At 38.1% G+C, this 15,552-nt stretch overlaps 1 protein-coding gene across 1 annotated transcript in view; it reads right to left on the reverse strand.

Annotated features, from left to right (window-relative positions):
• The window catches only part of LOC113232357 (soluble guanylate cyclase 88E), a 75,563-nt gene that overhangs the window by 13,255 nt on the left and 46,756 nt on the right, over positions 1–15,552 (reverse strand). The window contains exons 7-8 of the mRNA XM_026467033.1: positions 8,874–9,078; positions 1,200–1,346 (exon numbers count right to left, since the gene is read on the reverse strand). Coding sequence (XP_026322818.1) covers positions 1,200–1,346; positions 8,874–9,078 — 352 coding nt within the window. The remainder of the gene's footprint in view (positions 1–1,199; positions 1,347–8,873; positions 9,079–15,552) is intronic.

Genomic DNA, 15,552 nt, shown 5'->3' on the forward strand with positions numbered 1-15,552 from the left:
ATAAGAAAGCTTTGTAGAGTTTACCGAAACACACATGAATGTGCTTAAAAACTATAATACAATATTATAAACTTAAAATTATAACACAATACAACAAATAGACAAACAATAGTAATTTGCATACAATTGCGATTTACTCTTGATTCTCTAAACATCATAATAAACTCACAGCATTAATAATAATAAAATAGTGTCGCCGCGTGCGCAAACGGGACTTGCTCGGCGTTTAGCTATGGGCAGGAATTTCTACCTGTAGCGCTGGTTTTCACCAAGCCCGATACGAGTGAAGCACGGGTGCAAACTATACATACATTTACAGCGTGTGTGTGAAAGTATAACACATATATACAACGTGTGTGTGAAAGTTGGTATTTGACCTTAAGATTGATTGTAAATGCCTAATTAAGAGCCTCATTCTCTTTACAACTCTTTGTAGTAAAAATTACTATTTGGCACTTAATATTCTTTACGTCTCACGTATAGATTAGCGATGCGCGAATTTGAATGTTACTAGGTAGGAATATAAATTTTATAGTAATGTTACTGATAATACTAATCATTCGAATGGGCAAATCATTCGCCTAAGTCGAATCCAGGCACAATCATTCGACTCGGGTTTGATGATTACTGATACCGAATGTCCCCACCATATGGTCGGATGAGCGAATTGAATGATTATTACGTCGGAAGCAATCGGAACTATTTACCATGTCCATATCAAAATATCCCTGTCCCCATCACATTTACGGTATCTACCATATGTCAGAGAGGGTTAGGCAGAAATGTTCTATGAAATCTATGGATTAGTAGTACTAATTAGTAATGAATGATCATTCTGATCATTCGAATACGAACATTTGTAGGTTACTAATTTATCCTTCGAATGACAGGATTACTAATTACTAACAAGTGAATATCGAAATCATTCCCAATCGCGTCTCGCTACTACAGATGTTAGAGACATAATGTACAAACGTACAGCTGAAAAATTTCACCATTATTTTTAACTTTTAATCCTAATGAGAATCACAAATATCAAAGACTATTTGTTTGTTCCTCATGGTTCAATGAAGCTTATGCTACAAAATATAGATATCTAGACTTAGAGATTGCACCATTAGCTGTATGGCGTCAGCGAAATCGCTTAAGGAAAAACCTATAATTATTGACAAGTTATAAGTAAAAACGTAGGACATTACCTTGTAAACTCGATTCCTCTCCGTAAGAGTGTCGAAGATGGAGTACATGGCATTAAGCATGGATACAACTTCCATGGGCGTGATGCGAGAGCAGATCTCCGTGAAGGTCACCACGTCAGAAAATAGAATGGAGACGCTGTCGAACATCTGTAGATAAAAGTGCTCGTTTATAATTTGGATACTATAAAAATTACGCTTATGTATCTACCAGCAGATACCGCAAGAAACCAAATAGATAATGATGTTAATTTAAGTTGTTACCAATATGGTTATTGTCACAACCTCGTTGGCTCTAGTGAGAGGCGTGACGAATTTAAAATGACTTCTTTGCTTGTTCGTCGTAAAAGACAGGACCTCACACTACTACTTGCATAAGGTTCTTCAAGGCGCGATTGACTCTTCTTACCTTTTAAGTAAAATAAATATCTGCACAAACCTATCACCCGAATACCTAGCAAGACATTTTATTTGCGAACATATAAGACTAACACTTTCATTTATAGTCCCCTGATAAGAATATGTCGACTTAACGAGATACTACTTACATGAAAAATATTGTGTACATTTTTGACTCAAGATCCAGAACATTTAAAGGAGTAGTATTACACTTACAAAGATATTCAGCCATACCTATGTCGCATTTGTATTACGGCGCGTACACACCAGCGTGCTGATTTTGTTTCAAACCGGAAGCGATCCGATGCGTTTCTGAGCGTGAAGATGAACCTGATTCCTACTATATCTTTTTAATTTGTGGGTTAAATCAACTATTATTCCGATTAGAAATGTCAAAAGTTTCCGATCGGCCAGATGTCAATCGCAATTATGCGCCTCGACTCAGAAAAGATGCAGTTTCCGATCAGGAGAGGCAATCAAAATCAAGCTGCAGGTCGGCGTGTAAACGGTGAGTCGAGCGCGTTGCCTTCTGCAAGGCGAAGTGTTTGTCGAAGACGGCACTCTGCCCGGTGTAAATGCGATATTAAGTAAATAAGTCATTGACTTACAACTATATAAGTGTATTAATTAAGTAAGTAAATTATTGGGAAAATGTGAACAGTAGATCTTTCTTGTTATTTTACTATGATGATAGGGTAAAAAGTGCGTATCGCACCTACTAATAATTTTACACGAGAGCAATAATATAACGTTATTATTTTGTTATTTCAAAGGCTCCAACTTTCATTTTTATTCATTAATTTATGTTGCCTACGGACTGATAACAATAGATCCCCATAAATCACGGTAATTTTGCCACAACATTTACGCGGATTTAATTTGGCCATAAATGTACTAGTTACGCGTATTTGCACTATCTCCGACGATAAGCAGGACTACAAACTTGTACTGAACTTTATAATATCATATTTAACTCTTAATAATGCAATTTGATTGTTATCTGTTATGTTGTCCGTATAACAAATAAATAAACGGCTAAAACCTTTCGTTGAAATTGAATACCATTCCGATCTAATGCTCAATTCTTATAGAAGACTCGTATTCAGCACCCGTCTCAAGTTTCCAACAAATAAGTCCATTAGACCTTGTAAAAAGGAAAAAGGTCCGCATATTTAGTGTTCAGTTACGATGGGCCGCAACTAAAGATAATGTGTCAAAATTCTTTGTTGAAAATTGTACCTGACGTCATTTACATAGCGGACATACAGTGGATGGTGACGTTTTAATATACACTTATTTTAAGTGGCATTTCACTCAGACATGCTTAAAAGTTGTAGGTGATACAAAACAATTGATTAATAAGGTACACAGTCATAGCCTCGTACTACGATGGCATAATTATATTTGCCATCGTGGATTTGTCAATCAGTGTGCGATACTCGCCGAAGGCCGACGGACTAGCCCTACATCGCGGCTGACATGGACTCATACATAAACAACCACAAATTACACCGAAAGTCACGAGAAAAAAGGTAAGGCCATTACAATTATTTCTCTCGAACCAGGGACCTCTGCGTGGCAGACAAGCATGGTGATCGTTCGGCCACCGGGTTAGTTAACAGGTTAGAACAAAAAGAGAGTTGCAAAAACATATACCTAAAAGGATTGGTAGTGCTGAGTGACCCGTAATAATCGTTGACAAAAATCACCATGTTACCATGTCACCATGGTCTGATGACCTTTGACCTATGGTTTAATACAAATCGTCAAAATTTACGAGATATAAAGCAATATTCTGAACATTAGTGCTCTATAAGCATAAACAAAAATAATTAAAAAGCTGCTATTCTGACTCTCTTCTTTAGAGTACCTATATAAGAATAATCCAAAAATAATAATTTAAGTCTTAATCATAAAAACAATTTTTTTTTGCACGATAAGGTAGACTTTTTCTCCTTTCCATAATAAGGCATCTATAATAATGTAGACTTTTTTCTTTTCTACCGCCGAGCAATAATGTTCGCACTACTAAGTTTCGGATTTGAAGGAGAAGGATACTGGTGAAACTACAGGCACATGGGACAATTATGTCTTAGGGTGACAGGCGCAGTGTCAGTACCCCTCAGACCTTTGCGATTTAAAGCTCTAAAACTGTTACGAACAGGCGTAACGCTTACCACCAGGTGCATGGCTCGTTCGTCCCGTCACTAAGGGTGCGTATAGATCAGGCGAATGCGCCGCGAAAGCGCTGCATGCGCGCTGCACGCGTGCTGCATGCTTGCAGTTAAATAGATGTTATTAATTATGTGGCGTACAAAACGAAAGTTATGTTCAACGCACAACTGCCGCCAGGACTGCTCTTGAGGTTGTGCACAATTACGTCTACCTTGGCCAAAATATCCAGCTTGGCAAGCACAACTTCGAGAAGGAAGCCGACAGGAGAATTCGTTTGTCCTGGGCGGCATTTGGGAAGCTTAGCCACATCTACAGTCAAACTGTATATACAGTTTTGTAGAACTATGACTATATTAAGACAGTTGTACCTTATATATATAAATAAATAAATAATAATAAAAAAATCTTCAGGTAGCCAATCCCACAAAGCCTAAAACTAAGACATATAACCAATGTGTTCTACCAGTTATGTCCTACGCAGCAGAGACAACAGGCCTCGTTCACAAATCACAAAGCCTAAAACTAAGACATATAACCAATGTGTTCTACCAGTTATGTCCTACGCAGCAGAGACAACAGGCCTCGTTCACAAATTCTAGGTCGCTCAGCGTGAGATGGAGCGAGTTATGCTTGGGGTTTCTGTGATGGACCGAATTCCTAACGAGGTCATACGTCAGAGCATTAAAGTGACCGATATAGGTCGCAAAATCAGTAAGCTTTAGTTAAATCAGCGGCTGGATGCGGGCGGCACAACACCGGGAAAGTTGGCGTGCTCTAGGGGAGGCTTATGTCCAGCAGTGGATGCGTGTAAGCTGATGAAGTTGAATTATGCGCCTTAGAACGTATCTATTATTATTTATTGTTTGATACTAACGTTTATTAACGCTAATGGACCATTTTCAAATCCTCTGCAAACTTTTATTATACCGTCCTGTCCGCTTCAAACATAATATACAAAGTGAAAGCGGACTATATTTGCCGATAAACTGCAAACTTTCTAACCAATAATCGCCTGAGTTATACAGGTAGAACAATAATACCTAAATAGCCATTATTTTAACTGAAGACAAAAGCTTTTGCTGTCACTAGTGTTGGGATATTCCGTTGCGTTTATACCAAAATTTATAAATTATAAAGTTCATTTTTTCCCGATATTGCTGTCAACATAACTTATAACATTTTCTTTAAAAAAAGCGACCTCAAAAATTTGCTTAAACGGCTTTTTATTGGAATTACATCTATTTGACAAGTTCTATTGAAATCGGATAACGGTAAGTGCGCGAAACCGGATTCATCCCCTAGTTTGCCACCCTCAGAGGAGGAATGTTTTCTTCAAATTCAAATGGGACCAATACTGAGGTACCCACTTTCCTACGAAAAAAATAATCATCAAAGTTGGCTCACAAATCGGCCGTAATGATCGCGTAAAATATACCCAAAAATACAGGCGAATTAAGAACCTTCACCTTTTTTGAAGTCGGTTAAAAATAGATTTTCTTCTTCTTTTCAACTTTAGGATGCCAGAATGGAGTGACATGCCATGATTTTTATATATTAAATACATAAGATTTTCCTCTGATGGATCAAGTTCCTAATGAAGTCATTCGTCAAAGAACGACAACACATGTAAAAAGCACTTTTCAAAAAATTACACAATTACTGTTTCAACCTGTATGAGAAAAGTCCGTAAGCTGCCACATTAAATCCTTACCGCATATTATTATCGCTCAGCTGATCTTTTTGCCTCCGAACACGAACCAGTTTGTTCGGGTCAAGTTGTATAGAGTCTCACCATCAACGGTTGCCGATTTAATGCCAAACGTACAATGCAACTGATTATGATGATGGTGTCAATTAATTATAGATACAATGATTTTTTTATGATAATAGTCGTACGCCTGGTTTTAAGCGACACGCCTGTCTATAACAGTTGCAGTGTCATTCAGAGCTTTAAATTGTAAAGATCTGAGGGGCACTGCCACTGGGCCCGCCACCCTGACACATACCTAAGTTGACAAGTCCTATGTGCCTATAACATCCCCAGCACCCTTACTTACCCTTCAAAATCGGAACACAGTAACGGTTAAATTACTGTTTGGCGGCAGAAATAGGTAAGGTGCCAGTACTTCCCTGGAACGAACTCTTTCACTAGGAGCTCTACAGCTACTAAAAAAAGTTGACAAGTCCATAGTGCCTATAATTTCACCAGCACACTTATCCTTCAAAACTGGAACGCGGAAGAAATAAATAAGGTGCTAGTACTTCCATGGACGAACTCTTTTCCAAGGAGCTCTACTGCTACTGATTGAACACTCGTGAAAATAATTTTTCATTGTGTTTGTTCGATCTTTTACAAAGATAATACCAAGCTAGTGGACCATTTTTTCATTTTTATCGGTTTACCCATTGACTTACAATTATATGGACGTCGGGTCCGCGCTAAAAAGTGTCTGAACTTATAGGGCGTTAAAATCGTATACAGAGCGTCATTAATGCTCTAGTCTTCGTTTGTTCGACTGACAGCGAAGCAAGCAAAATTAGACAGTACTGCGATGACATTACAATTTAAATTCAACGTTTTAGCTTTTTCATGTTCCTTGACATGTCACTACGTTTAAATAGGTTGACTTGGGACATTTTTTTCGTGGTTTTTGTATTAGACCCGTCGTCCATTTATTTGTAAGTCAATGGGTTTACCGGTTTTATTTAACGGATTTATTTAGATTCAAAGATTTTCTTCACTCAACCAGGTGCCTTTACAGTTACCACAGCTTGACAAGAGATGTCGCTTTATAAATTATAATATTAGTCCCCTGTACACAGTCACTCCATCGCGCGTGATCATGAGCGTACAGGCTGCACGCGCAATCGTACGCGGTCACCTGTTTGATTTTTTTAAGCTAACGTTCTTTCGCGCGCGAATGCTCACGTTCGTTTTTATTATAACGGAAAGAGCGTCCGCGTGAAGGCTAATAACGCAGGAAATACTGATATTAAATCATTTTCTTTTTGTGAAATGTGTCCCTAGTTTATTATAATTATTAATACAAAGAACGAACACGCAGAAACTTTTCAATCTGACAGGACACATCCTGAATCTTCGTTACTTACTTAACAAAAGAAGGTTTAGGTAACAAAATGGCGGGTGGATTAGAATTTTACAACCCGACACATAGTAATAACACAATATCTTGATATCTTCAACCTTTCGTGATATTATCTTCGTTGGTGATTTCATTTTATTAACAAATACACACTGATATTTTTGCAACTACTACTAGGTATGTTATCGTCATTCTCTTGACATATTATTGTTACTAGAATTAGGCAATTTTAAGGCAACGTATATTTAACATTCATTCAGTTAACTGAAGGATAAATTAATCACTTTATTATCAAAATTTGCTGGTTTCTTCTAGCCTGGGGAACTATTAAATAATCTGTGCCTGTGGGTTTACTCCCGTGCTCCATTCGACATCCGTCCGCAACAATGACTGTCAAATAAGTGATACACGACTAATTTAAAAGACGTTTGATGCGAATGAAGCTTCACACTTGGCATTCACAGTGCTTATCTAAAACACAGGTTTTCAAATAAACGAGGCTGTTCAAACATTAAACGCACCACATATACATGTAAATTTAATATAAACACAAAATTTGCGTTTTGTTAGGATCAGTCCAAATGACAAGCGTTAGAGCGATGCCATACGATGCGTGTTGTGACACAGCGATGTTGTACTTTTGGTGTGTCGTAAAACACTTTTCTAGAATAAAATGCACGCTTTTACTGCTTTTAAATCACTTTTTTATTTGCTCGCACATGCAACAACGTTATACCGGTAGACATCTTCTTATTATCTGTCATTTTGACATTTTCCAAAAACCGGATACATACATATTAATCCGAACGACACGCCGCAAAGTGCGTTGGAACGGTGCAAGCAACTTAGCACGCTAAAATGGCGTCGCTTTTAGACGCGCGTATAGAGCGCGTTATGCTAACGTGCGCTTACAATTATACGAATTGTAGCTGTAGGCGTTCACATAGACACCGGTAATCAAAATTTACGAACACCTTACGCTTATATATGGATAAAAAGGCATTTAATCCACGGGCCTACGCGTATTTCCTATTGGACTTTTGGACCCATTGGTTCCACTAGTGGGTTCAGTGAGATTTTCAAGTACTCATGTCCCCACTTAGATGGTGGAACCAGCGATCTTAGTTTTAACGAGTAATTCGTAGTAAGTAATATGCAGTAAAGTAACAACGTAGTGTCACTATACAACGCATCGTGTGGCATCGCTCTAACGCTTGCCATCTGGACGGGCGCTTAGTATTCGTTTAACATTTAGGGTGTGCAACAAATTGTTGAGCAAGTCGACTCTTGATCAAACGGATAGGCTTCGGTAAATATTTTGTGTAAATATACTTTTAAGGTAACGTAAACACAGACTTGGCTACATTTTCATTTGACGTTGAATGTTGTTTAAATGTTTAAAAATACCTATGTTATGTCTGCTCGTGTAAGATCATTTATTGATTTTTTTTACGTTTCTTTGTATTGTGTTGTCGAGATAAATAAAGATATTTATTATTATTATTATTACATTCAATTATTTTTATGTGAAATTACTCCACTAGTTTGGTATAATTATGAAATGTATAACACATATAATAATAGACAGGTACCAAATGATATAATTGCATCATTTATATATGTTTTTTTTTAAATTTAAATAACTAATGTTACTTTGCATATGCGAACTTTTACAGGACACCTGTTGGGCGGCACGACACATCCTAACCGATAGACACACATTAAGTTGATACTACAGAGCATAAAATTATAACTATATAACTGGCGCAGATGGTCAGAGCAATGCTACGGTGTAGCATGGGCGTGGGCTCGAGTCCGACAAGATCGACGAAAATTTTTCTGTGTGTTCGATCTTTGCGATTTAAAGTTCTGAGTGGCACTGCAACTGTTATGGACAGGCGTGTCGCTTTGTATCATTAAAAAGGTTTATGAAAATAACTAAATACCAGGAAATAATTTACCTGTTAATGGAAATACAAAGATTAGGCAACTTACTCACCTCACAAGTATCAATCGGGTTCTCTCCATTCCTAAGACGATCGGCGACCTGCTTCGGTATCATCTGGTACAATAGCTCATCAGTTCTTTTCATCTCCTCGTCAAGTTTCCTCATTGATTCTTCGAGTTTCTTGCTTTTCTGTTGCTCTTGGTCTAGGGCTAGCTTTAGCTCCACAGATTGTTGAGTACCGGCTAACATTAGATCCCTGTAAAGAATATTGTTTGTAAATTTTGCTACAGTAAGACTGAACAAGGAGGCAATGTTTGTGATTTGCTCCGCGTACAACACAAACACGTATTTTTAATAGAAAACTACAGTGAAACTCTGACTTATTAATTAAACTACTTAACGAATGACGGTGAGAAATCTATGAGTTTTTTTACACTCAACCAGGTCCTTTATAGCTATCAGAAATTGACAGGAAATGTCGTTTTATAAATTTTAATATTGATTGTTGTTACGGACACCGAGCAGCGAACGGGAGTGCATCTTGCGCCCCGCACCAATACCATATACCTACTCGCTAATACACTTACTAGTTGAGAGACTACCTTTAGTACTTAAGTAGGAACAGATCGAGCAATAAACGAAGTTGTTTTCTGAGCAGTGAATAAGTGTTTCATTCCGATCCCTAAGAAGAGCAAGATCTTGATTATCTGCCATCCACCTAGCGATGGCACGAGTTGTATTTGTTTCAACTCGAGTTGACTTGACTGCTAACTCGAGTTGCAAATCGAGTTAACTCGACTCGGTGTTTGACATCGCAACCGCGGGTCGCGAGTAGAACTCGAACCGATTATTCGCTGAGTTGGACACGATTGGCTGGCCGACCGCGAACCGACCGAGCTAGCTCGAGTTGACTCGTTGTGGGAGTAACTCGAGTTAAATAACACGGCTCGCCCATCGCTCGCGATTCGAGCGTGCTCTGAAGGTCACCGACGCGTTGTATGAATGCAGTATTCGGTTCGGCGGCGGACGGGGCGGGTCAACCGAGTTAGCTCGACTTCATGAAAAAGTAACTCGAGTTGACTCGTTATAGGAGTAACTTGAGTTAAATAACACGACTCGCCCATTGCTCGCGACTCGAGCCTGCTCTGAAGGCATCGAGTATATAGCCCTGAAGGTCATCGACACGTTGTATGAATGCAGTATTCGGGTCGGCGGCGGGCGGGGCGGGTCAACCGAGTTAGCTCGAGTTCATGAAAACTACCTCGAGTTGACTCGTTATAGGAGTAACTTCTCGTCTCGTTATAGGAGTGACTCATCCATCGCTTAGTCCACCTGAACCAGAACACCAACAATTGTAATTACTCCACTGAATTGTTATAATTATTAATACAAAGATCGAATATAAACTGGACGTTTACGTCGACTGCGGAAGTTCATGATTAACCAAGGACATCCGTCCGTAACCATTACTGTCAAATAAGTAATACTCAAGCAAATAAAAAAACAATGTCAAGTATGAAGCTTCATTCTCATCATGCGTCTATCAACTGGTCGAATATTACTATTTGATAGTAGTTGTTTCGGACCGAGAACGACAGTACAGGGACTGTTTCGAAATGTGTCAAACAAAAATTCTATTATAACATTTGTTATACTGCTTAGAATACGTCATAATATTTATATAATACTAGAGCTTTTTTAATTATGGTTCAGAAAAAGGACAAGTATCTAGATTTAGGTGAATCCGTTTATTTCCTTGTTAGGCAACGACCCCACATAACAGTGTCGCGGGACGTGATCTCGACCTTCTTAAATCGTATTTGCGTGGTAGGGTACAGAGGGTCGATGTTAACGATACGAGATCATCAGGGTCTGCAATTAGCGTGGGTGTTCCTCAAGGTTCAATTCTAGGCCCATTTTTGTTTTTAGTTTATATTAATGACTTACCTAGCCTTGTGGAGGATATAAAACATGAGATATTATTGTTTACTGATGATACTTCCTTATTATTTAAAGTTAAAAAGCACCAATGTTCCTACGATGATCTGAGCAATGCTATATCTAAAGTAAAGAAAGAAAAGAAAGAAAATATATTTATTTGGTCTACATTACATTGACAATTTACAACTTTACAACTACAAAAATAAGGAACCAAAATGGTCACCACTCAGCATGTGCCAGTTTGCTCACGGAGAAACAGACCGGCGCTGATATTCTGTGGCCACCACAACGGAAAGTAGTTGATTGGTTTGCTGTTAATAACCTACTTCTTAATGAGAAAAAACAAATTGTGTGAAATTTACATTACCCAATGTTAGAGAGACGGTTACAAACATTGTAGTTAGAAACGAGAAATTGAATCTTGTGGATACAGTTGTATTTCTAGGTATAACGTTAGATGCTAAATTGCAATGGGGTTCACATATAAGTAAGTTATCAAAACGGCTCGGCTCTGCAGTGTACGCGATTAAAAAAATAAGGAAACTTTCAGACGTCGAAACCGCTAGGTTGGTTTACTTCAGCTACTTTCACAGTTTAATGACATATGGCATTTTGCTTTGGGGTAATGCCGCCGATATCAATAGAATCTTTGTCCTGCAGAAACGTGCAGTTAGGGCAATTTACAATCTGGGCCCCAAAGTATCTTTGAGAGATAAGTTTAAGGAAATTAACATTCTTACACTAGCCTCACAGTACATTTATGAAAATGTAATTTATGTTAAAAGGAATAGTAATTACTTTATGGAAAATAGTGACAGACATAACATTAATACGAGGAATAGAAATAAACTAGCTTTTCTTGATAGTCGTCTTCACAAAGTCAAAAAATCATTTAAGGGGCAATGGATACGCTTCTATAACAAGATTCCGGTTGATATACAAAATTCGCCTTTCACGAGGTTTAAAACTATAGTGAAACAAAAACTTTATACTAAAGGTTATTATACAACTTATGCGTATTTGGATGACAAAAATCCGTGGTAGTAACCCGTTTAGCTCATGGAGGTAGTCTCGTTCTCTGATGTTTAAAATAAAATAAAAAAATTATAAATGTTATTTACAAAGAGCAACCCCTAGAGTTTCTTGCTCATTCTTCTCAGGGGAATCTGCCTTACGAATGAGCCGTAGAGTTTAACCATTGTGACGATTTCAAGTGTAATAATGCTTAACTATGAAATAAAGATTATTTTGAATTTGAATTTGAATTTTGAACAGTAGGATGTAACCCTAATCTTTATGAAGGCAGGAAAAGTTAAATATAAATCTATCACGGTCCAAAAGGTTCAGGTAAGCAGTGGAGTCTGAACAAACTCTGATAATTTTTTGTAGACAATGACAAATGGGACTACCCAAATCGAGACACACAAATAATAACGCATCTCCGGTGAAACATAGACTTTAATTTGTAAAATTTAAAAAGAAAAAAATCGTTAAAAGTTTTATTTTTAGGTCTATTGAACACATTTCAAGAGATCTTGAAACCTATGTAATATTTATTTCAATAAGCATTGGGCCCTCTATGGAAAAACGAAGGAATGTATTATGTGTCTCTGCTGTTTCGAGAAAACTGTATTTTCAAAATGGTTTAGTATTATTAAGTTATGTTTATTTTTAACCGACTTCAAGAAAGGAGGAGATTCTCAATTTGAGTGTATTTTTTTCATCAAGGGATGGGACGAACCAACCGTGCACCCGATGGTAAGCTACTTTAACTGTGAAAAAGATAACTGTGCTAATGCGTTGGACAAAGTAGTTGCCAACCCTTGGGTCTCCTAGAATGTGAAAATATTCCACTAGTTTGTTGTTAATTATTGATATTATTCAGTAATTTCCACAAATTTTAAAGTAAGTTTGTGTTTCACTGGAGGTGCCATATCTAGAATACACATCCACCTGGCTGCAAAATGATTTTGCGAATTTTCTTGCCAGTATGCCTAAATTTAGTACTACATTGTTTTCGAGATTCGGTTCCATCTTTTTTCATTAAGGCGGAGACTGACTGGAGCATTCCAGCGAAATGTATCTCCAAATGAAAAGACGCGTGATGCGAATGAAGCTTCATTCTTGATACTTGTCTTTTAATTTTGTCGAATATTACTTATTTGACAGTAATTGTTTCGGCCGGATGTCGGACGGAGATCGGGAGTAGACCCGCTGATGCGTATCGGACGTAGTGTGCAAACGCTCTAACTTTAACTTAGATAGGTGTAATAAAGATTAGGGAGTTAGGGTCCCAGTTTTGGGCGACTTATAAATAACTTAATAAGAGCGGCGTCCTATCTGGGGGCCACACCCGCTCTTCATGCAGGGTCCTTGAAAACAGGTATGTAATAAGCGCTTTACGCCTCAATTTTAGGGTCATACAGCTCGGAACGTTGTCGTCGTCGCAAGCCATTTAATTTTTCAGTATATTTATCAACAGTAAATTATGTTTCTTATGTTTTTGCTTTCGTACAAGTTTCAAATCCGATAATGTTTTTTTTTCTTTTGGAGTAAACCATAAATTGAAAGAAATCATAGAAGAAGAATCATGACTACTGTGCACGGCCGAGAGCAGAGTTCGAAACGAGCAATGACAAATGTCATTCGGCTAATGCCGTAACGTAAGTTCGCCGCGAATGTAAGGGTGCTTACAGATCTGGCGAATGTGCCGCGAACGCGCTGCATGTGCGCTGCACGTGCGCTGCGCGCGTGCTGCATGCGTGCAGTTAAATACACGTAAGAACAGATCGCACAACGTAACGCACGTGTGCAGCACGCGAGCCTTTCGCAAACAGGCGCACTTGTGGCGCATTTTCCAGATCTGTACGCACCCTTAGGTACGTTATTTGGTCAGGCCCCACGTAAAGGTTCCTGGCCAAAGCCAGTAAGAAATATTGAAGTGTCAGATACAATTACATTGTTACATTTATTTCAACTTGTTATCTCATAAATTCACAGAGTAGCAGATGAAATTGTTTCACGATTTATTCTCTATTGTTCTAGTTCTAACAAAGATGGCTGTATTCCGCTCACTTCCCGAAAACAATTTGTGTGGTGCATAATACAATATAATTTGGAACCCGTTATGAGCTGTGCTACATGTATCACTTTTTAAGTTTCAGCTCAAAATGTAAAGCATTTATATCCTATCCTGTCCTATCCTATCCCACACGCAAAATAGGCGCTTTGTCGTCGAGTTGCGGACACCAGGCCGTTGCACCAAGTACCAAATACCAAGTTATATCCTATAGTGTGTATTGTAATGCCTTATAGATCAGAGACTCATCTCAGAGCGCGCGGCTGAATTGCTGAGTAGTTACAAAATTTATTCCTATTTTACATCACACATTGAATTTATTAAGCAATATGTCTTTGTAGATCAATGATGTAAACAGTTCTTGTATGTTCTAGTTCATAAGTATTGTGACCTTTTTTGATGCCGGCCTGCTTTTATAGATGGATGCAGACTGACAGCTGGTGGGTTTGTGTTCAGACTGGTTTATCTAATAACTTTTCCAATAAAAAACCGACCTCAAAAGTTCGTGGATTTATAATAATAACGCACACATTCATAGCCCCGCACTAGGGAAACCCTGGGCCGCGGGTGCCATGGACACATATATAGCACACTACAAATTACACCCAAACTCACTAGAGAAATAAATGTAGGCCAACCAAATATTTCACCTGGCCCGGGAATCGAACCTCTGAGTAGCAGACCAGCATGGTAAATATAAAACATGGCCACCGAGGCAGTTAATACTAACGAGTGGTTAATAATAATTACATCTATTTGCCAAGTTTTATTAAAATCGGTTACGGTAAATGCGCGAAACCGGATTCATCCCCTACTTTGTCACCCTTAGAGGTGGAATATTTTCTTCACATTTAAATGGAACCACTATTGAGGTACCCTCTATCGAACATAAAAAAGAATTCTCAAAATCGGTTCACAATTGTTGGAGTAATTGCGTTACATACATACAGAACATGCATTTGAATTGAGAACCTCCTCCTTTTGTAAAGTCGGTTAATAAAGGAAACTACGCCTTCAATACCTTGTTTATCACTATTACACAATGAATGAAAGAATACAAAAAGTTTCTTCATGTAAACATTTGCGACTATCGCCCTTATACGCGGACAACAATCGCCTCGCCATTGACTATTAAAATATATCCGTGTAAACCATTGACTTACAAATAAATGGACGACAGGTCTAATACAAAAACCACGAAAAAAATGTCCCAAGTCAACCTATTTAAACGTAGTGACATGTAAAGGAATATGAAAAAGCTAAAACGTTGAATTTAAATTGTAATGTCATCGCAGACTGTCTAATTTTGCTTGCTTCGCTGTCAGTCGAACAAACGAAGACTAAAGCGTGAGTGACGCTCTGTATACGATTTTAACACCCTATAAGTTCGGACACTTTTTAGCGCGGACCCGACGTCCATATAATTGTAAGTCAATGGTGTAAACAGAACAATATCGTAGTTATTCGTCGAGTGCGAAAAAAATATCATACGAGAAAATGTCTATGCAAGACGAGAACTCGTAACTATATACATTTACTCAAGAGGACTGCCAATCTCCATACTACAAATAGTTACTGTGAAAAAGGTCAAAACTCGGTCTGGTATTTAGATGGCGCTGATCAACAGACTGGAAGTAGTTTATGTTATGTAAATGGTCGTGGATATCAGATAATTCGTTTTTAATAAAAAATAAGAGAAGTCAGTTTTTT

The sequence above is a fragment of the Hyposmocoma kahamanoa genome, unplaced genomic scaffold (assembly GCF_003589595.1).
Source record: "Hyposmocoma kahamanoa isolate Upper Pololo Valley unplaced genomic scaffold, ASM358959v1 76, whole genome shotgun sequence".
Lineage (NCBI taxonomy): Eukaryota > Metazoa > Arthropoda > Insecta > Lepidoptera > Cosmopterigidae > Hyposmocoma > Hyposmocoma kahamanoa.